This window comes from Balaenoptera ricei, chromosome 19 (genome assembly GCF_028023285.1).
Source record: "Balaenoptera ricei isolate mBalRic1 chromosome 19, mBalRic1.hap2, whole genome shotgun sequence".
NCBI lineage: Eukaryota > Metazoa > Chordata > Mammalia > Artiodactyla > Balaenopteridae > Balaenoptera > Balaenoptera ricei.
Window position 1 is genome coordinate 16,258,486 of NC_082657.1, and position 22,167 is coordinate 16,280,652.

At 51.5% G+C, this 22,167-nt stretch overlaps 3 protein-coding genes across 3 annotated transcripts; 1 reads left to right on the forward strand and 2 right to left on the reverse strand.

Annotated features, from left to right (window-relative positions):
• Window positions 1-6,099: 6,099 nt before the first annotated feature.
• On the reverse strand, window positions 6,100-14,304 carry TBCB (tubulin folding cofactor B). Its single transcript, XM_059904601.1, has 6 exons — window positions 14,089-14,304; window positions 13,568-13,711; window positions 10,093-10,189; window positions 9,157-9,345; window positions 6,535-6,607; window positions 6,100-6,379 (listed from the first exon to the last, which is right to left on the reverse strand). The coding sequence occupies exons 1-6, from the start codon at window positions 14,200-14,202 to the stop codon at window positions 6,265-6,267; spliced, it is 732 nt and encodes a 243-aa protein (XP_059760584.1). The 5' UTR covers window positions 14,203-14,304; the 3' UTR covers window positions 6,100-6,264.
• Window positions 14,305-14,521: 217 nt separating this feature from the next.
• On the forward strand, window positions 14,522-16,090 carry POLR2I (RNA polymerase II subunit I). Its single transcript, XM_059904602.1, has 6 exons — window positions 14,522-14,940; window positions 15,018-15,072; window positions 15,365-15,438; window positions 15,526-15,600; window positions 15,708-15,759; window positions 15,991-16,090. The coding sequence occupies exons 1-6, from the start codon at window positions 14,882-14,884 to the stop codon at window positions 16,051-16,053; spliced, it is 378 nt and encodes a 125-aa protein (XP_059760585.1). The 5' UTR covers window positions 14,522-14,881; the 3' UTR covers window positions 16,054-16,090.
• Window positions 16,091-16,108: 18 nt separating this feature from the next.
• On the reverse strand, window positions 16,109-18,091 carry OVOL3 (ovo like zinc finger 3). Its single transcript, XM_059905518.1, has 4 exons — window positions 17,998-18,091; window positions 17,859-17,923; window positions 16,869-17,070; window positions 16,109-16,356 (listed from the first exon to the last, which is right to left on the reverse strand). Exons 1-4 carry the CDS (start codon window positions 18,089-18,091, stop codon window positions 16,109-16,111), a joined length of 609 nt encoding a protein of 202 aa, XP_059761501.1.
• Window positions 18,092-22,167: the final 4,076 nt, after the last annotated feature.

A 22,167-nucleotide genomic window follows, 5' to 3' on the forward strand; every position in this document is an offset into this window, starting at 1 on the left:
TGCACGTGGGATCTTGTTGGCCCCGACCAGGGAAGGAACCCGCGCTCCCTACATTGGAAGTGCGGAATCTTAACCACTGGACCACCAGGGAAGTCCCAGCGATCACAAATTTAACCTCTAACTCTAATCCTAAAGCAGCCAGACACGTCATGTAAGTCAGTAAGCAGGGTCGGGTGTCAAACAACAAGTCATGGTGGGAACCCCGGTGCAGAGGGGTTCCCATGCTGTGCTGCTCTGGGCTGTATATATCCCATCTGTTCCTTGCCCTCCCCTTTCTGTTCCAGGCCACAGTTCCCACTCTCCCCTTCATCTAGACGCACCTGGGGTTCTGCCAATGGGAAATGTGGGCAAGAGACCAGAGAGAGGGAGGAGCTCTAGCAACTTCCTGCTGAGCTAATTTCCCACTGGTTTACTGGCTCCTGTTTGGCCCCTCATCTCCTCCAACGGCTGTATAACTATGTCCATGTGTTAATGTCCCTGTTTTTTCATAGAGGAGTGGTTTCTGTGTCCCAGTTAGGTCCTGACAGGTACAGCAGATCCAATAGAGAAGTGGGCTCTGTGTTGTCAGATATCCCAGTGTGGAAGCCAGAAATCAGGATTGTCACGGGGAATGTTTGGATATTTCAAACACTTGGGTACACCTGGGTGTCCTTGAGACCTTTTCAGGGGGTCTTTGAAGTTAAAACTACTTTCATAATAATACTAAGACTTTTTTTCCTTTTCCATTCGAATTCTTTCACGAGTGTACAGAGGAGTTTTCAGAGGTTATATGATAATATTCAACAGTTTGCATGCAAAAGCAGATATGAGAATCCAGCTATCTTCTCTTAAGCCTGACATTAAAAAGTTTTTGTTTGTTTGGCCGTGCGCGGCTTGCTGGATCTTTGTTCCCCGACCTGGCCCTCGGCGGTGAAAGCATGGAGTTCAAACCACTGGACCACCAGGGAATTCCCTAAAAAAGATTTTCAAAATGTAAAACCATGCCACTCTTCTTGCTAGTTTTTTCAAAAGTTACTTTTTATAAAAAATTAATAATGTTAACATGTAATCGTTTATTACTTTTAAAATGAAATGTTTAAACATTTTAATTTCCAAAGTGGTAAATAGCTACAGATATAAGCCTCATAAACAAAAGCTCTTTGAGGCCTCAACGATTTTAAAGAATGTAAAGAAGTCCTGAGACACAAAAGTTTGAGAACCACAGGTCTAAATGTCAGCTGTCATTGCAGGACCAGTAAGTTGAGGTGAAGAGTTGCCTCTTGAGTTTAGCAGCAAGGAAGGGCTTTATTTTTCATTTATTTTAAATTTTATTTATTTATTTATTTATTTATGGCCGTGTTGGGTCTTCATTGCTGCGTGCAGGCTTTTCTCTAATTGTGGTGAGCGGGGGCTACTCTTCGTTGCGGTGTGCAGGCTTCTCATTGCGGTGGCTTCTCTTGTTGTGGAGCATGGGCTCTAAGGAACGCGGGCTTCAGTAGTTGTGGCATGTGCGCTCAGTAGCTGTGGCGCATGGCTTAGTTGCTCCGCGGAATGTGGAATCTTCCCAGATCAGGGCTCAAACCCGTGTCCCCTGCATTGCCAGGCGGATTCTTAACCACTGCACCATCAGGGAAGTCCCAAGGAAGGGTTTTAGCAATAGAAAGAGTTTAGTTTTTGTGGAGTTAGGAGAGGGTTACAGGAAGGACCATGTAGACACCTCTTTCCTGAAGTTTGGCTGTGGTTTTATAAGGGATGGATCAGGCCGACAACACAAGAATCCAACATTGGATCTTAACATCACAAAAAGAGAGAGAACCTGATGGTATGTGCCTCCTGATGGAAAACCTCAACACCACCCATGAAGTATATTTATCCTAAAATCGAACCTGGATCTGACCCAGTTTTTGGATCTACAAGTTTGTAGAATACACAGGGATAGAGGAATATATTAAAGGACAACAGGGGGGTACAATCAGCCAAATCAGACAGTGGGAGATCCCACAGGGAAGTTGTAGAATAGAAGACTTAGAGCTCTATCAGCCAAATGCATTGCCTGAACCCTACTTGGATTCTGATTTGAACAAGCCAACAGTAAAAAGACAGTTATGAAACAAATGGGGACTTTGTTTCATATATAATAATATAACACTGACCGTATATTAAATCATATTAAAGAATTATTGCAATTAGGTGTGTTGAAGACCTCACACCTTTTAGAGATACATATAGAAACACATTTCTGGATGAGATGACATGTTGCCTGAGATTTTTTTTAAATTAATTAATTATTTATTTAGGCTGCACTGGGTCACAGTTGCCGCATGCGGGATCTTCTCATTATGGCATGTTTACGGGACCTAGCTCCCCAACCAGGGATCGAACCCGGACCCCCTGTACTGGGAGCGGAGTCTTACCCGCTGGACCACCAGGGAAGTCCCTGTTGGCTGAGATTTCATGACGGGAGAAATAGGGGGAGGTCAGAAAAACTGAACACGATTGGCCAAATGCTGACAATTACTGAAGTTGGGTGACAGGTAAGAGGGGAAAAGGGATATTTTTTCCTTTAAGGTGGGCGCGCCATGACCCAGCTTGAGAGTTAACCGGGACCCTGGAGAGTGACCGGTGGAGATGCAGGAAAGCGAGAGGGAGGGAAGAAAACGCCAGCCAAGAAAACAGGTCACCTCGGTTCTTCTACTGCAGCCGGAAAGTCAGCTCTGGCGCCCCCGCCAGGACATTGGTTCTCACTCTCTGATTAAACCACGGCGGGTTCGGCAGGCCTCCTGCACCTGCGCAGCCCCATCCTCCGCGAGGGAGCCAAACCCCACAATTCCCCGCGCCGCAGGGCGGGAGCAAAACCTCCGCTTCCAGACTTGAACAAGGTTAGACGGAGGGTGTCGCATGCTTTTCTGGGAAATGTAGTTTGCATGTTAGGTTGGGAGACACCTGTCAACGCCAGCGAGACTACGCATCCCACAATGCGCCGCGTGCACGGTGCGCGGAGCAGTGCGCTGCTGCCTCCACGTGGCGACTGAGAGGTTATTGCCCGAGTCTGGGACAGTGCAGAGGCTAGGGTTGCTGAGGCTGCAGGCACTTGGGAGGCGGGCGCCGTCCTGGGAACCGCTTTCGGGGAGGGTGGCCCCAGAATTGGGCCAGGAAAGATGGGGTGGGGAGGTGAAAACGGTGAAGAAATTCGGGACAGGACCCGCTGTGAGGATTACATGAAGCCAGCATTGTAACTGTTGACTGTATATAGGCATTTTTATTCCTATAGCTTATACAGCACTTACCTGCGTGCCAGGCTCTGAATTTAAGTGCTTTACATGTACTAGCTCATTTAATGCTCACAAAATCGTTTGGTAGGTACTATTATCGGCCTCAATTAAGAAATGAGGCTGAAACCCAGGGAGAAGGACTTGTCCAGTGCCCAGCTGGTGACACATCTGGGGTTTGAACCTAGGCTGTCTGGCTCTTCCTCACTAAGGTTGCACCACCTGTTAACTGAATTATCCCAAGTTTGTAACTGGTACACGAATGAACTCAAGTGGGCCATTAGCATATTGAGTTAGCAATTTAGCTCAGTTCCAGGACAAAGGTTGTGTTCAGCCTAAATTTAGCACTGGGATCGTTTCTGATCAGCATGAATCACGGAAGGGATTACTTCAAGCCTACAAAGCCCAGTCCCCTTTTGTTCACATGACTCCTATTCAAATCTCCTCCATCCCATCCCTTCCCTCCTACCAGCACCACCTGGCAGATGTAGTGATTTTATTCTCCCTTCCCCTACTGCCAGCAACCTTATTCATAATGAAATATCACAGTCAAAAAAAAAAAAAAAAGAGGAAATGTTTGGTAATTAATTACCTGTTTGTCTGCCTTCAACTCCCAAGCCAGTACTGTGTTCATTTCATGAGTGTGTTTCCAGCATCAAGCCTGACATACAGTGGGGATGGGGAGGGCTCAAAAAATGTGGGGAAAGAGTGCTGGACATTCACTGTCTTCCATCTGCATTGACCTGAGGATTAAGGGCAGGGTGGTGGATGGTGCAGGTCAGGCATGGGCAGTTGGTTGGGGGACAGGAGGATTTAATGGGCCTGGTGGATCCCATAGCCCTTTCCTGCCACTTCCCCTGAGGTTATGGATCTGGGGACCTGCTAAAGGGTGGTCAATGTTGGAGCTGCCAAAACCCACGGTCCATTTTCATAGTAGTGGCTGGGAGGGAGCTGCTCAGCCCAGGAGTATGTTCCAAAGCCCGCTCTGCATCTAGGGTGGCTGCATGACTGACACGCTCTCACCAATACAATATGAGCAGAAATGGAACACGTAGAACATGTTTTTAAAGAAAATGGTGAAACGTCCCCACACTGTCTTCTCCTATTTGCCACCTGGAAGCAGATAATTCCAAGCACATGGAGATGATGGAGCCCCAGTATGGAGTCTGGGTGTGTGAATCATGGAGATTGCTGTCAATCAACCAGAAACTCTGCACTGGACTTTGTGTGTAGGGGGATATTTGTTACAGCAGCTGGTATTGCCTTAACACATTGACCACTGTCCCCCTTCCTTTCTGGACCCCTTAAAGCTTAAGCACCAGGTCATTCTGTAAAATGTGTCTCCCCAATCCCTAACTGTGGTTGACTTTTACACAGCAAGTGTACGTTTCCTAATTAGAAATTACCAGCATGATCCCTTCCATTGTCATCAAAAATTTTAATGTTTCCCCATGTTCTGATGGGTACAGCTTCTTCCATGCTGACAGCTGGAAGGCATTAAAGCACACCCTGGAAGTCTGTGCTTAGATCTTCCACTGCAGTTTGACAGATCCTCATATACACTGATGCTGTGACCCTTGCTTGGAGCCCGGAGGTATGATTTTGGGTGATCACTGTGTCCAGGAGAGCACGTGATTGTCTTCCTGCCCCTATTCTTTGGCCTCATCACATGGGGGTGCACACTGGGCCTGATCTTAAAGTGAGCCTCAGGTCCTCAATGCTCAGCTAATTCTGCTGAGCTCTGGCTGAACCAAGGTTGGTAGATTGTGGTTGAGAATTTGGGGACACCCCCTCTAATGCTCCTCACTCTGACAACTCCCTCATGTGAAAGGGATCTAAGCCTTGGAGCCCTTTTATAAAGTAACCAATTTTGTTTTGTAGATTGACAACTTCATTGATGTGTGTGTGTGTTTGTGTGTGTGTGTGTGTGTGTAGGTGTATGTCTATCCTAGATGGGTGTTTGATGTGAATCTGAGTGTATCCTGTGTGTGACTCCCCTGTGTGTGGGGGACAGAATCTTTGTGCACTGACTGTATTTCTGCACATGTGACCTCTAGTGTCTGTGTTTTGGGTGTGTCTCCAGCGTTTGAGTATGAGTCCAGGTGTGTGAATGTTCTGTGTATCTGAGTGGGTCCATGTACCTTACAGTGGGCATGAGAGGATGTATGCATCAGGCTGTATGTGCATGTGAGCAGCTTCCCCAAGGATCCCTTCAGCTCTCAAGCATTTCAACCTTATTCTGTACTGCGGTTGCTCCCACCAGTGCCAACTTCTTCTCCAGAAGCTATAATAAAGTAATTTTAACAATTAAGTAGAATCTCCCGAATAGTCATTCCATCAGGAATCCCTTCAAGGAGCTCATGAGGGGTTACTGCACATGCAGACATACACATGGTGGCACGGTCTCCCTAGAATGCCTGGGCTGCATGCACACGTCACAGACCTGAGGGCACAGACCTCTTTGCCCAGCTCTACAACGCTGTGAGGGGCCTCATGCTACTTCTAAAGACTTGAAATTTCTTTCTTCTTTTAAATATTAAGTGAACAGGTCCCCCACCTAAAGGGACAGTGGTAGAACTATTTGTTGACCCCAATATCCCTTTTCCCCAGCTTCTGTAGCACAGGAACGTCTGATATTTGGCTAGGAAATGGCCACCCAGTATAAAAACTACATTTCCCAGCCACCTTTGCAACTACAAGTGGCCATGAGACAGAATTCTGGCCAATGAAATAGGAACAAGTTTTGAGTTGTATATACATATTCCTTAAAAACATGGGGTATCCCCTCTCCCTCCCCTCACCTACCCAGCTGTCCCCAGCCCCCCCTATAATCATTGAGTCTTCCAAACACTTCCCAGGTTTGCGGCAAATTTAATACATGTGTCTCAAAGTCAATGGCGGGGGTCAAGTGAATAAAATAAAAACGGGGTCATGGGGAGAGGGCCATGGACACACACAGGGAAGGGCAATAAGTAGGTGAGTTAGCTGGAGCAGGGGGTGTGCCCTTCCTTGGGCATCACATCTCGTCCAAACCGTAGTCCTCCTCGGGGAAGTCTCCCACTGTCACAACGGATGGCTTGACGAAGGCGCCGTACTTGGCCTGGCATTCAAAGTAGCGTTTCCCATTCACACTGCAGGGCGTGATGGGGAAGGCAGTGTCAGAGGGCTCCTACTCCAGATGCTAGCATGGCTGGGCTCCCCCAGTAGTACATGCATGCACTTACACGTAAATGCACACATACGCGCACACAGGCACACACACAGACACTACAGTGGGGATCTCTACCTGCCATCGTTTTTCCCTAGCGGCTCATCATAGCGGACACCGATCCAGTAGCCAGGCTTGAAATCTGTAAGTCCTGCCCAGGGGAGAAATCCCAATGAAACCTCCTTAAGCAGCTCACCCCAGATTCGCACCTGCCCACTGAGTGTAAAGCCTGTCCTGGCAAAAACCACTCCTTGCTACCACCCAGGACAACCACCATCTCCTGCCCACATCAATATGGTAGCCCCCTTCACTCGTCTCCCTGTTCCTACCCTGACCCCCTATTCACTCAACACCCCTAGTCAAAGGGCGCTCTGTAAAAATCGAAGGGAAACAGCACCACTGCCTTGTCCCAAATTCCTCAAAAGCTGCCCATCCCGCTCAGCATAAAACCCATACTGCTTATGGCCAAATGATTTCTGACAAGGGTGCCAAGACAGTTCAATGAGGAGAGAACAGTCTTTCCAACAAATCGTATTGGGTCAACTAGATATCCACATGCAAGAGAATGAAGTTGGACTCCTACCTCACACCATAACCAAAAATTAACTCAAAATGGGTCAAAGACCTAAATGTAATATGTAACACTATAAAACCCTTAGAAGAAAACACAGGTTTAAATCTTTGTGACCTTCTATTAGGCATTGATCTCTTACACATAATGCCACATGTATAAGCAAAAAAAGAAAAAAAAATTGGACTTCATAAAAATCAAAAATGTTTGTGCTTCAAAGGACACTATCAAGACTGTAAAAAGACAACCAACCCACGGAATGGGAGAAAATATTTGCAGACCATATATTTGATAAGGGAATTGTATCTAGAGTATATAAAGGACTCTTACAACTTGTTATGGGCTGTACTGTGTCCCCGCCAAGTTCACATGTTGAAGCCCTAACCCCCAGTAGCTGAGAATGTGACTGTATTTGGAGACAGGGCCTTTAAAGAGATAACTAAGTTAAAATAAGGCCGTTAGGGTGGGATCTAATCCAGGCTGACTGACATCCTCATAAGAGGTTATCTGGACAAAGACTCCAGGGATGTGCTAGCCCACAGAGGAAAGACAATGTGAGGACACACAGAGAGGGTGGCCATCTGCAAGCCAAGGAGAGAGGCCTAAGAAGAAATCAAACCTGCCAAAGCCTTAATCTTAGACTTCCCGCTTCCAGAACTGTGAGAAACAAATTTCTGTTTTTTAAGCCACCTGGTGTGTGGTACTTTGATATGGCAGCCCTAACACAACACTCAACAACAAAAAGACAAACCGCCCAATTAAAAAATGGGCAAAAGATCTGAATAAGCCATCTCTCTAAAGAAGATATGCAAATGGCTGTTAAGCACCTAAAAAGAGGCTCAGTATCATTAGCCATCACAGAAATGCAAATCAAAACCATAATGCTCTACCACTTCATACCCACTAGAATGATTATAATCAAAAAGATACATAATAGTAAGTGCTGATGAGGACGTGGATTAATTGGAGCCCTCATACATCGCTGGTGGGAACGTAAAATGGTGCAGCCATTGTGGAAACAGTGTGGCAGTTCCTCAAAAAGTTAAACAGAGTTACTCTGTGACCCAGCAATTCCACTCCTAGGTACAAAGAAATGAAAACACATGTCCGCACAAAAACTTAAACAAGGATACTCACAGCAACGTTATTTGTAATAGCCAAAAAGTGGGAAGGACCCAAATGTTCTTCAACTGATGAATGAATAAATAAAATGTGGTGTTGCATACAATGCAATATTATTTGGTAATAAAAAGAAATGAAATACTGCCACATACTACAACATGGATGATCCTTGAAATTATGGTTCTAGTGAAAGAAGCTAGTCTCAAAAGACCATATATTATATGATTCCATTTATATGAAACTTCCAGAATAGGCAAATCTACAGAGACATAACATAGATTAGTAGCCAGATATGTGGACTGGGGGCGCTGGGGTTTCAGAAATGGGGAGTAGCTGCTAATGGTTACAGGGTTTCCTTTTAGGGTGATGAAAATGTAAAACCGACTGTGGTGATGGTTGCACGATTCCCGTGAACTAAAAGCTAATGAATGATACCCTTTAAATGGGTGATTTTTGTTTCTGGCTGCGTGGCGCAGCTAGCGGGATCTTAGTTCCCCAACCAGGGATTGAATGTGGGCCCTTGGCAGTGATAGTGTGGAGTCCTAACCACTGGACCGCCAGGGAGTTCCCTAAATGGGTGAATTTTATGGTATATAAGTTATATCTCAATAAAACTGTCATTAAAAAACCCAAAAAACCCCCACACTGCTCCCTCCTGTCTCCGAGGCCCAGCACAGTCCAGCCTTGCCCATGGCCCGGGCGTGCCCTGATCACTTCGGTCTGTGCTTCCCCCATCACAGGCCTAACAATTCTGCCTGTTTCCCCATCTCAGCTCTGACCACTGTGCCCCAGGCTTTCACCTCAGAATTGATCCCTCTGGCCTCCACTTCCTCCATCACAACTCAGGTCATATGGCCTCTGCTTCCCACTTCCCTGCCGTGAACATACCAGGCTGTCACAGTTAGCCCCTGGGTCCGTCTCCCTTCCTGGACTAGATCCCCTTGAGGGCTGAGTCCCCAGCACTGCCCACCTCAAGGCAGGACACGAGGCCTCGGTGAGCCACGTACCTACATACATGACGGTGCCCCGGCGAGGGGGCTGCCCAGGCGCCTGCACCTCACAGCGGCTGCCCACGGGGATGGCACCGGCCTGGGCCTCCTCGGTAAGGCGCTGGGAGCTCTCGGCCTCCTGCTGTGCCCGCTCTTCTTCACTGTATCGACCTAGCTTGTTGCGCTTCAGGAAGGAGCGGACTGAGTCTGTGGGTGGGGTAGGGGGTGAGGGTCAGACATGGGAGACCACCTGGGTCGACCTCTGGCCTAATGAGATAATCTGCCACCCTCACGGGGCTAACACTCCGAAGGAAACCCTTCCGTGCTGGGTGTTGAAGGGCTGTCACCCAAACCCCCCAAGTCTCCCACCACAGCCCTGGCCTCCCCCCAGGACCCCTTGGCCTCCCCACAATCCCAAAACTAAAGGGAAGGTGCCTGCCTGCAGTCTTTCGCGGTTCCCCATCCTCCCGTCCCTTCAGTATCACGCTTGCCTCCACCCAGGCCCGGAAACCTTCATCTTCCCCACCACACATTCTCATCTGTCCTCACATGCCTGCACCTCACTGTCCTGTTGGTTCCACGTATTCTACCATGCCCTGCCCCCTACACCGTGCCCCAGTGTGACCCTGACCGCCCCCCCCATCTGACCCCACATACACACCCCAGACCTTCCTCTCAGGCCCCCTCTACTTTCTCATGGCCCTGTCTGCCTGTCCACACTCGGCCACACCCCCCAGCCTCCATTCACACCTCATGACCGTCCACCCCTGACTGTTCTCCCATGAGCTGTCTGTCCCCACGCCAACCTCACCCCGCCCCCTCGACTCCCCCACGCTTGCCTGCCCCACTGCCCACACCACCGACTCGCCCTCAGTGTCCCCGTCTATCCTGTCTGCTCCCCACCGCCTCCCCTAGCCCCCACGGGCCCCCACCCCCTCCTTGTGCACCCCGTACTTTGCCTCTGGTCGTAGGCTTCTTGTGAGAGCTCGTATTTCTCCACCTTGGACATGTCCTCATACTCCCCAAGACGGGCACCGCTGTGGTCAATGACCTGTAGTGAGGGGAGGGAGGTCAGGGGATCAGGGTCTGGGCAGGGAGGCCTGGGATGCTGCGGGGGGGCGAGTGTGGCTGCACGTTGGAGCATTCCGTAGATTTAAGTCTCTCCTGTCTCGGAAAAACCACATTCCTCTACCCTCACCTTTACCCCAGCCTTCTCGCCGGCCCTGAGCCCAGCCGAAGGGGTGAGAGCAGGTGTCTACAACGGCCATCTCCCTCTCCACCACCCATCCAAGGCCCTGGAGGCTGCATCTGCTTCCAGATGACCCCTACATACTGGCATCCACATCATTGATGGCCCCGGGACACTGGAACCGAAGGGCAGAACTTGGGCCTTGCTCATGAACCCTCTGGGCAGTGTGTCTATCCTCTCTGGACCTCTGGGACCCTCCTAGGCTGACCCCAACTTCCAGAGCCTGGTGCATCTCTTCCTGTACCACCCCCAACATTTATTCACTCACCGCCTGCTGAACTCCTCCAAGGCACCCAGCTGGGCCCCATGCTGGGTACTAGGGACACGGTACAAAAATAGATCAATCCCTGCCCTCAAGGAGTGCTCATTCTGCTGGGAGGCCAACCAGAAACAAATGCACAGAGATGGGTATTAAACACCAGATGATGACAAGGTTCTATGCAGACAAATACAACAAAGAGGCTTCTGGAAGGAGGGGACGTCTGAGACAGGCCTGAAGGAACAAGCACAAAGTCCCAGATGTAGAAATGTCTTTAGCCCCTTTGAGAAACAGCAGGGCCAGCACGGCGGCAGTGGAGTGAGCCAGGGGGAGAGTGGGAGACACAACAGATCACTGGAGACTTTGGCTTTTACCTAGAATGAGATGCAGCCAGGGAAGGGATCAGCCAGGAGGGCTCTGATCTGACACAGGTGTTTACACGCTCCCTCAGCTGAGTGTGGGAAGCAGACAGAGGGGCACAGGGATGGGAGCAGGGAGACGGCTTGTGTGATGGTCCAGGAGGGAGAGGATGGAGGCTGGGCCAGGGTGGGGGCAGTGAGGGAGAATCTGGATTCTGGATAGATTTTTGTTTGTGGAGCCCATGGATCAGCGGACAGATTAGATGTGGGTGTGAGGGAAAGACAGGGGTGAGGAACACCCTAAAGTGTTTGGCCTGAGCCACTGGGCAAAATAGAAATAGCCCTTATCTCTGGCTAACGATCACTAAGAATTTCCACTTTCTATATCAGGGGTTTTTCTAAGTTTGAGATTGCTGTCATTCACTGCTGCAAGAAATATGGGTGAGGGCTTCCCTGGTGGCGCAGTGGTTAAGAATCCGCCTGCCAATGCAGGGGACACGGGTTTGAGCCCTGGTCCGGGAAGATTCCACATGCCGCGGAGCAACTAAGCCTGTGCGCCACAACTACTGAGCCTGTGCTCTAGAGCGTGCGAGCCACAACTACTGAGCCCGCGTGCCACAACTACTGAAGCCCACACACCTAGAGCCTGTGCTCCGCAACAGGAGAAACCACCACAATAAGCCTGCGCACTGCAACGAAGAGTAGCCCCCGCTCGCCATAACTAGAGAAAGCCTGCGCGCAGCAACGAAGACCCAACACAGCCAAAAATAAATAAATAAATTTAAAAAAAAAAAGAAAAAAAGTAATATGGGTGATATTTATAAACAGAAAAAGAATTTTAGAAAAAATACAAATTCTCCAGAGGCTCCACCTCTGGGAAACTTTCCTTGTATGGCCTCAGAAGCCAGCAGCCTGTCTATACCTGAATCCATGTGTGAAACCCTCCTGTTTGAGGACGCCACTGCCCTGCCTGACCCACCAGCATCCCAATGCTGAGACTGCCCAGGTCAGTCCAAAGTCAGTCCTATGGGCTCAGCACAGTCCCGACCTGCTCCCACAATGGTCCAGGACCCATCACCTCAACTGGACTATGGAAGAAGCCTCCTCCTTGGTTTTCCTACTCCTCTGTCCTCCACAGTCTGTTCCCCACACGCAGTCAGAGGGAGCCTGTGAACACCTGAGTCAGACCAGGACTCTCCTGGCTCAGAGTCCTCCCCTGGCTTCCACTTCCCACCAAAACAGGACAGGTCACTCTTCAGCCCCTGTACCCCACTCTGCTCCCTCCCACCTCAGAGTGTTTGCACATGCTGTGCCCTCCTCCTGGAGCACGCCTTCCCCTTCTTCAGTTAACTTCAGGTCTCTGTTCAGGCAGCACCTCCTCCAGGAAGTCCTCCTGGATCTCATTGATGTGTCAGGCTCCCCAGTATAGGATCTCCCAGCTCTGTGATCTCCTCCTACATGGCCCTCATCTCACCCACCCTTTACATTTGTTCCTGTGAATATTCAGCTAACGCCTACTGCACTCACTGGACAGAGCTAAAACACAGACCTTCTCAGACTTGATTCACAGCTATATCCCTGGCATAATGTGGATGCTCAATGAACAGTTATGAATAATTGAAAGAAACAAAAAAGACCTAGTTCTCTGGGTACACTAACTTCTGGAGCCATGCAGATTGAGTTAAAAATTCTAGCTATGTTTCTCTTCAGGAAAGTAAATTCCGTACTGAAACTAAGTTTTCTCTTCTGCAAAATAGGGCTAATTACGCCATTTTCCAAGTATTATTTTATACATTCAACTCATCATTCAACAATGTTTCACCGAGCATCCTCTCTGTGCCAGGCACTGTTCCAGGTACTGGAGAAAAATCCATAGTATGCCACAGGTGATTAGTGAGAAGGACAAAAATCAAAGAAAGTGGGAAAGGGAGGAGGTTTAACTTTTATACTGAGGGCAATGAAGCCCTCACACCCGGAAGGTGACATTTAAGTAAAGACTGGAAGAAAGGAGTGAGCCATGTGGGCATAGAAAAAAGCACCATTCAGGCACAGAGAATAGCACATGCAAAGTTCACCTGGGATGCTAGGATGTCTGCAGAGTTTTGGGGGGGCGGGGAAGACTGAGGACAGAGAGGATGATGTGAGCTGATGCATGCAGAGGTCCTCTGTGTTCTGGCTTCTCCCAACATGTGAGCCTCTTTGCTCACCCTGACCCAACTCACACTCTGTTCCCTCTGCCTGGCATGCCCCTCCCACCTCTTCTCTTAGGTCATCCTTCAGATCTCAACTCAGGCATCCCTAACTTCAGGAAGTCCCTTATGATACCCCGAGGTGGGGTCAGGCACCTCTTCTGGATGCCTCCAGTCCCCTAGGCTTTTCTCAGCCCAGTCCAGACCAATCTGGCTGCCAGTGTCTGGTGATGGGTCTGTCTCTCTCCCTGCTGGACTGGGAGCTCCATGCGGTTAGGGCCTATTTTGGTTATCACACAGCGCAAAGCACAGCAAGCATCTACTGAATAAATAAATGAATGGAGGGAAGGGATCCCAGGTAGGGAGGCCTCACATGGATGCGACAGCCGTCATCTACGGGGAAAGAGCCCAGCAGTGCATCCTCCTGATCCAGCTTGCTGTAGAACTTGTCGTCAGGTCCATACAGCTCCAATTCCATGCAAGAAGCAGGGCTGCCCACAACCAGCTGTAGTTTACACTGTGGGGATACAAGATGGGGAGGCGGGGATGAGGTGCAAGGCTGTCAGTGGCCCCACTCTCTGCCCTGAGACTCCGCCCTTTGTATCAATAACCATCACCCCTTCCTCGCTCCTCCAAGAGACCTACCATTTAGGACCCGCCTGGTTATCCCTGGCCCCACCTCCTCTGGTCTTGCCCCCACTCCCTGCAACCTCTGATTTTCTCTGGCCCCGCACCCATTCTCTGGAACCTCAGGTTCCCTCTGGCCCCGCCCCGCTGAGGTCCAGTCCCGAACCTCTGCAACCTCGGCTTATCTCTGGCCCCTTCCCTGCGCTGGTGAAGACCCTCCATTTCTTCTTGGCCCCGCCCCTCTGGACCCCGCCCCCAAGGCCACACCTTGAACTCAGCTATGGTGAGGCTGCGACTGTACCGCTTCTGGGAGCGAAAGCTGTTGAGAGAGCTGCTGATGAAAACGTTCACTGTAGGCGCCGACAACCCCGTCACCTCCATCTCGCCGCGCCCTGCGGGGGCCCGCAACCCACTCGGCCTCCTCACACCAGCTCCGCCGCCGCCGCCGCCGCCGCCGCTTCTGGGATATCAGCCCCTCCCCCTGCTCCCGGACCTGGCCAATCCACGCCCTCCCGCCCGGGGTGGGGTGTCCGCCAATCGCTGCGTCTTTTCGCCGCAGCCAGGAAGAAGTCCTGGGTAGGCCCAGCCAATCCTGAGAAGTCTTCCACGGTGCACAGTTCTTCCAATAGCGTCACGGGAAACGGCCTGGCGGGCGAAGGCTGAAGCCTAGAGGAAGGACTGGCAAGAGCTACCCCTGTCCGCGAAGGGTAAACTCGCGCATGTGCACTGGGCTTCAACCTGCAAAGGGCCGAGGCCTCTCCATTTACACTCAGCACTTTGCGGGTTACGTGACGCATCATTTTTCCCGGTTCTCGTACCACACTATTCTGTAAACTGGGGAAGAAAGGCCCAGAAGTTGGAAGCCATATTCTAGGATATCAAAAGATTGAAGCAAGTAATTAATCAAACCTCAGCTCACATCAGCGAGCACAAAGCCGCTGGGAGCCATTACATGTGCACAGCTCCTCCCCTCTTCTGGCGAAGCTAAGAGATCTGACCCTTCCCGCGACCTGTCGCGCGGCGGAGCAAGCGCTGAAGGCTAGGCGGGCAGTGAGTCGCCATGGAACCCGATGGGACCTACGAGCCGGGCTTCGTGGGTATTCGATTCTGTCAGGAATGGTGAGACCCGGCCAGCACTGTGGAAGGGGAGCAAGTAGTGGCCCCAGTACTGACCTCTGACCTCCCCCTCCCCACAGTAACAACATGCTTTACCCCAAGGAGGACAAGGAGAACCGCATTCTGCTGTACGCGGTGAGCGCGAGCCAGCCGGGCGCCCCGGTGTTCCGTGACCGGCCCACAGGTTCCCAACGTGGCCCGGCCCTACTCCCAGTGCCGCCCCGTCCTGGTCTAGCCTCCCAACTGTCCCCCTAGTGAACCCGACTTTCTCGTCTTGCCCATCCGCGAGGTGATTCTCGATTACACCCAATGATCCCAACCTCAAGACTCCATCCCCTAGTCATCCCCTCGGGGGAAGACCATGCCCTCCCAGTCCCATCGGGGATCTCTTTGTGACCCCCTTCCCGCCACTCTCGCCCTCTCTCAGTGCCGGAATTGTGATTACCAGCAGGAAGCCGACAACAGCTGCATCTACGTCAACAAAATCACGCACGAAGTGGAGTGAGTGGCAGGGCCCGAGCTCGGGGACGGGGTTGTTGGCTTGGGAGGCCCGGTCTAAGCATACTTATTCACTCTCTATTCCCTCAGCGAACTGACCCAGATCATCGCTGACGTGTCCCAGGACCCCACGTTGCCGCGGACCGAAGACCACCCTTGCCAAAAGTGAGGGCGCAGCTGGTATTGGGGAGGGAAGGTGGCTCATCCTCACCAGATGGAGAAGGGAGGAGGGAAGGGTATGGCAGGCTCTGAGTGGCTGACTGTCCCCTCAGGTGCGGCCACAAGGAGGCGGTGTTCTTCCAGTCACACAGTGCCCGGGCCGAGGTGAGTGGTGAGAGCAAGGCTTTCGGAGTGACCTGGGCCTGGTCCTTCCCGGGGGTGGGGATACCAGTATTGGGGAGATCCTGCCCTTCTAGACCTCCCGAGCTGGACCTTCAGTAGTGGGGAAAGCCCCCTAGTCTGTTCTTTTGGGGTGAGGCTTCTCTGGATGGAGGTTCATGTTGTACCCTGCCCTGTGGATCCAGACCCTTCCTAACCATGCATCCTTTCTGCCAGGATGCCATGCGCTTGTATTACGTGTGCACGGCCCCACACTGCGGCCACCGCTGGACCGAGTGAACCACTCTCCCTCTTGTGTAATAAATGCTGTGTTCTATGCGTGCCTTTCCTCTGTTTATTTCCCTCTCATGGGTTGGACACGGGGTTCCCAGTCTGAAGCAGCGCAGTGCAGGGCGCGGTGCTGCACGTAGGCGTCAGGCCTCGAGCTGGTGAAGCCGCAGTCCTCACACACATGTAACTTCTCACGGCGCTCACGATAAGCGTAGCTGGCCGGCTGTCCGTGTACGTTGGCAAGATGCACTTCTAGTGAGCAGCGCTGCGTGAATGCTTTCCCACAAGCTCCGCAGCGGAATGGCCGGATCCCTGCGCAGGTGGGCCAGAGGGAGAGAGGACAGGCAGGGCAATGGCCCCCAGACCAGCACCCCCTGACCTCACCCTCCGTGAGCATTCCCCCTTTCCTACTCCAAGTTCGCCAGACCTTGGCCTGCTTCCCACCGTCTGCTACCTCCGCCCCGTGCAAACATGGGAGCTGTGTGTCCCCACCCTCCTCACCAGGATGTTCCTTCCCCTGGAGGAGAAGGAGGGAGGCTTTCCCTTGCACCCTTCAATATGGGACCTGAATCCTGTAACCAAGTACTTGTTTTCTCTTTGTATCCCTCAGCGGGCCCCCACCCTGGCACCACCCCGACACCCATTGGCTGGGAGCTGAGGTGCATGGTATTCCCAGCCTCCTGAGGGCTGAGTCTCTGCCCCAGTAACACACGCCCCGCTTGTGCACGGAACTCAAGTGCACGGAAACTCCACATCCCATGCACCTCCCTCCAGTTCGTTCCATCTCCCCCCAGCAGCGCTTCCCAGTCCCTGCCACTGCTTACCCGTGTGAGTCCTCATGTGCCGCTTGAGGTCAAAGGTGTTGTGAAAGCCCTTGCCACAGCAGTGGCACACGTGGCGGCGGGCAGAGCTGTGGCACTTGAGGTGCCGGGTCAGCATGCGCTGCAACAGGAAGGCCTTGGGGCAGAGCGGGCAGCCAAGCGTCCCAGGGCCCCTAGGAGTGGCAGTCGGAGTGCCCTGGGAGGGCTGTGGGAGGGACATGGGAGTTAGGACCCCACCCCATCCCTCCACTGGACAAAATGGAGCGCCTAGAACTGGGAACCAAGGAGGTCTGGGGAGGCCGGAGACTGCAGTTTGTGCGTGCTCATGCCACCCTCCCCCCAAGGCCTTCCCTGACCACCCTGCCCCCATCGCCCTTACTTTGCTTTCTATTTCTCCATAGTACATGCCATCTTCCAACATAATATTTTTTTTTCCTAATTTTATTATCTATACCTGCAGCTCCCACCAGATTATAAGCTTCAGGAAGGAGTGAGTTTTTGTCTTACTCCTAAACACACATTGCCTAGAACAGTCCTGGCTCCCAATAAAAACTGAAATAATCTCCAGCACATTTAGTCCTCCCTAGGGCTTTCCTTCTTCCACTGCACGCACAGCTGAGTATCCCTTCTGAGAGACCCCAAACCTCCTCCCCCATCCCCCATCCAGCTCCTGTTGCCTTGTCTGATTCTCTGACATAAAGCAAACCACCATCCACTTACTGGCTTGAATCCTGTTCTTCTGCCCCACTGGGCAGAGAATCCCTGGGGGCAGGGGCTGTGGCTGCCCACGCTGGGGAAAGGGCACTTGGGATGGGGGCTAACAGTGAGCCCACTACTAAGGAAGAAAAGGCATTCCCAGCAGAGAGGACAATGAGTGGAAAGGTCCTGAGGCCAGAGTGGCATGAGGGGGTAACGGGCAGGCAGGTTCTCTTGAGGCTGAGAGCGGGCAGGGGTGAAACTGAGCAGGGTCTTGTGGGCCAGCTGCACACTCACCGCTGCCCAAGAGTCCCCGAGGCCAGAAGACTGGTGTGCCGGTGGCCCCCCCAGGCTGCTGCAGTCTGAGGAGAAAAGCCAGATGGTGATGCTTTGTGTCTCCCCTGCCCCTCACCTCTAGGCCCAGTGAGGGGCCCACCTGGGACATAGGCATCTCCCCGGAGGTGGTCAGGCAGGTGGCCCCAGTCGGGTGGCTGCGGACGCCGACTCCTGACCAGGAAGGCACGGGGCATCACCACCGGGAACAGCTCCCCACACACACAGGGCTGCTTCCTCCGCCTGCTGTCAGACCTCAGGCCCAGGAGGACTATTCCAGGTGGGAAGGGAGGGGGAAGCCACGGAGAGGTCTCATTCTCTCCATGCAAATTTTGTAACAGGCCCAGGGGGCAGACTTAGCTGGCTCCAGTTACCTCTGCCTTGGGCCCTGCCATTCCTCCCCCTTCTCCTCTGCCCGGTTCCTGAGGGTACTCTCCAGCCTCCAGGGGAAGACAAGCACTAGGGCCCCCAGGGAGGTCAAGCAAGGGCAAGACTGGAGCCTAAGCAGCTCTTGGGGGTGGAGAGAGGAAACAGAGACCCCAGTGGGGCTGAGTGTTTTTCCATAGTACCAGCAGGGCCAAGGACCCGAGGGTCTGTTTGTCAAGCAAATCAGTCACTACCGGACCTCCAACAGCCTGCTTGGTTATTCAAATCACAGCAGCCGTTCGAGGAAGCAGGGGAGGGGCTGACTGTGATTGCTTGCTCCAGAGGGTGGAGAGACAGCAGGGTCCAATTGGTAAGGTCAAAGTGAGGATCCAGCGTGTGCATCTTCAAGCAAGAAACTCTACCTCTCTGATCCGCAGGTGCCCCGAGCTGACGTCCAGCCGGAAGCACTGTTCAAGTGTACGGGGTATCACAATACTGGTTTGTTACTAGTCCAGCTCCTAGTAACTCCCTCACTCTCCTACGGTCCAGGAACTATAAGGGGTCACCTGACACAGCCAGGGGCTCCCAGGACCCTTACCCCAGGACTCTGGCTAGGCTCCGTTCTAGATTGGTCATTGGCTTCTTAGCCAGGGGTTAAGGATTTTGAATATTCCCCATGCAGTTACTTTCACTTAGTCACCCAATGATTTTCTGAGCTTCAACTATAGGCCAGGCCTAACTCAGCACTGAAAATGAAGACATAAATGTCCATGGGGGAGACACAGCAGTGACAGTCCAGAATGACCAAGGCTATGATGGCGGAAGCACAGGCAGAGTGACCCAAGCTTCAATGGGGAAAAGCCAGGGGGCTCAGGGGACCCAGAAGAGGCTCCTGATCCAGTCTAAGGGTTCAGGGATGACTTCCTAGGTGTGAGCCTTGAAGGAAGAAGAGGTTTCTGGTAAACAGGGAGGGTTTTCCAGGCAGAGGAACAGTGTATAAAAGGCTTGATGATGAAAGAAGCAATATTTATTCATTTCTTCACATTTCCTGAGAGTCAGTCCTGCTAATTCATTTGCGGAAGCAACAGAGGAAGGGCTGGAAGCCTGCTGGCCCAGAGCTTTGCCACTTTATCTCTGTAGGACCTGGGGCAAGTCACATCTTGTCTTGCTGAGCCTGTTTCTTTCTTTCTTTTTTTTTTTTAACATCTCTATTGGAGTATAATTGCTTTACAATGGTGTGTTAATTTCTGCTTTATAACAAAGTGAATCAGTTATACCTATACATATGTTCCCATATCTCTTCCCTCTTGCGTCTCCCTCCCTCCCACCCTCCCTATCCCACCCCTCTAGGTGGTCACAAAGCACCGAGCTGATCTCCCTGTGCTATACGGCTGCTTCCCACTAGCTATCTTATTTTACATTTGGTAGTGTATATATGTCCATGCCACTCTCTCACCCTGTCACATCTTACCCTTCCCCCTCCCCATATCCTCAAGTCCATTCCCTAGTAGGTCTGTGTCTTTATTCCCGTCTTGCCCCTAGGTTCTTCATGACTTTTTTTTTTTCCCTTAGATTCCATATATATGTGTTAGCATACTGTATTTCTTTTTCTCTTTCTGACTTACTTCACTATGTATGACAGACTCTAGGTCCATCCACCTCACTACAAATAGCTCCATTTCATTTCTTTTTATGGCTAATATTCCATTGTATATATGTGCCACATCTTCTTTATCCATTCATCTGTTGATGGACTCTTAGGTTGCTTCCATGTCCTGGCTATTGTAAATAGAGCTGCAATGAACATTGTGGTACATGACTCTTTTTGAATTATGGTTTTCTCAGGGTATATGCCCAGTAGTGGGATTGCTGGGTCGTATGGTAGTTCTATTTTCAGTTTTTTAAGGAACCTCCATACTGTTCTCCATAGTGGCTGTATCCTGAGCCTGTTTCTTCATCTGGAAATGGGACTAATGAGTCTTCCTACCAATGGTTTGTGTTGAAAATCCATGTAGATCACCCAGGGAGAGGATCTGGCATGCATCAGACATATAAATGCGAGTTGCTCAAAAGTCTTGAAGGGTGGGGTGGCTAGGCAAGCATCTGAGTTTCAATCACCTCATGTAAAATGGGATTTTTTTTTTTTTTTTTTTTTTGGCTGCACTGCACGGCTTGTGAGATCTTAGTTCCCTGACCAGGGATCGAACCTGTGCGCCCTGCAGTGGAAGGGCAGAGTCTCAACCTCTGGACTGCCAGGGATGTCCCTGTAAAGTGGGATTTTAAGTGTCTCCATCTCCCAATTGTTGGACTTTACGCAGCTGTGACTGGTGTGCCTGGCCTGGGTCGGGACGTAGGCCCAGATGCACTGGGGCCAGATGCGCTGAAGAACAAGCCAGTGAGCGGGTTATGGGAGCCATTTTGTTCGTCTCAGGTGCCCAGTTCTCCATGCCCAACACCATGTCTCTTGGAACAACTGGTTTCTGAGTTGTTGCTGAAAACACATTAGGGAAAAACCCTGGGGCTGGTTATCTTTACTTGCCCCCAAGTCCCTTTTCTGTCCTGCTCTGTGTCCTGGGAGGCTGACCTGGGTGGTCAGTATCATTTGGGCTCCTGGGCCCTCTGGCTTCCAGTGGGGTTTAGACAATGAGGAGCCCGGCAGAAGATGGGGGATGGGTTCCCCCAACTCCCTCCCTGTGGGGTTGCCAGGAATGCAACTCCCCTTAGTGCAGCTCTCTCCAGGATTCGCTTTTCTGGGTTCCACTTTGCTCCCTTGTGCCTTGTGTGGGGAGTAACACCTCTCCTCTGTTATCGGTCTAGGGTAATGCACTGGCCCTGAGGTTTCCCTGTTCCCTGTCCACTTCTCTGCAAAGGATCCCTCTGCTAAACTCTCTTTCGAATATCCCACGTAAGCATGCTGTCCTCTTCCTGCTGGAACACTGTCGCATGCACACACATTCATCAGCAGTGGTTTCTTAACCAGTCGGTTTGTCTGAGGAAAGTCTGGTCCTTCCAGGGCTGAAGAGCTTGGCATTAGGAGGTGGAGACTGGCAGACACACTGGATCCTCTCTACCAGCCCACCTTCCTTTTGTGCTGAGAGAACCCAATTTTGTTGCAACAGTAACAGGCCCAGGACAGGGGAGGTGGCTGGTCCAAGCAAATTAAAGCCAACTCCATTCCTGTTGCCTGCAACTGCTCTGAAAGGGGAGGCATCTAAGAAGGCTTTGCACTTTTCCCCCACTATCCTGGTGGCTGCCCTGCTTTGTGTCTTTGCTCCTGGTTGGGTGAAGGTGTACTGCTGGGAGCTATGGCAGCCATGTTGCCACCGTGAGGGCCTAAGCTGGAGAGTGAAACTCAGACTCACAGAGGGTGAAATAGAGCAGGAACAGAATCAAGAGTAACAAATGTCCCTAGAGCTTGGGGCCCCTTAAGCCAGGTGTTTGCTACCTGGAGTTGAAGACTTAACTATGATACAGGGTGGGAGGAGGGGTAAAATCCATGAGGGACTGAGGCTCAAGGTGGTCCCCTGGGTGTCCATGGGCCTGGAAACCAATCGCCTCAGAGATCTTAGGCACCTGTGGCCGAGGCAGGCAGGGGCAGGGCAAGTGGGTCTCCAGTCTGCAGGGGTGGTCAGTGGGCCGGGGCAGGGAGAGGGAGCCTTGAGAAATAAACAATACTGGGCATCTTCCCAAACACCAAGATCAGGGATTTTATTTAGGGGAAAAAACCTGTATTGTGAATGTGTCTTGGATTTAAATGTCATGAAGCAACAAGGCCCTGCCCAGTGGGACCCATTCTTCCTCCCACCTCCTCTCCTACCCTCGCCCTGAGCTCACTCCATTCCAGCCTCCTGGCTTCACTGCTATTCCTTTCATGTACATCTGAGCTTGCCATGGGGCCTTTGCACTG

Coding starts and splice junctions, on each gene's coding strand:
- TBCB (XM_059904601.1), bottom strand. CDS start 14,202: ATGGAGGTGACGGGGTTGTCGGCGCCTACAGTGAACGTTTTCATCAGC. Junction 6,608..9,156: donor GGGCACCGTCATGTATGTAG/GTACGTGGCTCA, acceptor TCCCCTGGGCAG/GACTTACAGATTTCAAGCCT. Junction 6,380..6,534: donor CTAGGGAAAAACGATGGCAG/GTAGAGATCCCC, acceptor CACGCCCTGCAG/TGTGAATGGGAAACGCTACT.
- POLR2I (XM_059904602.1), top strand. CDS start 14,882: ATGGAACCCGATGGGACCTACGAGCCGGGCTTCGTGGGTATTCGATTC. Junction 14,941..15,017: donor ATTCGATTCTGTCAGGAATG/GTGAGACCCGGC, acceptor CCCTCCCCACAG/TAACAACATGCTTTACCCCA. Junction 15,439..15,525: donor AAAATCACGCACGAAGTGGA/GTGAGTGGCAGG, acceptor CTATTCCCTCAG/CGAACTGACCCAGATCATCG.
- OVOL3 (XM_059905518.1), bottom strand. CDS start 18,091: ATGCCCCGTGCCTTCCTGGTCAGGAGTCGGCGTCCGCAGCCACCCGAC. Junction 17,071..17,858: donor TCGGGGACTCTTGGGCAGCG/GTGAGTGTGCAG, acceptor TCCCTCCCACAG/CCCTCCCAGGGCACTCCGAC. Junction 16,357..16,868: donor GCACATGAGGACTCACACGG/GTAAGCAGTGGC, acceptor CCACCTGCGCAG/GGATCCGGCCATTCCGCTGC.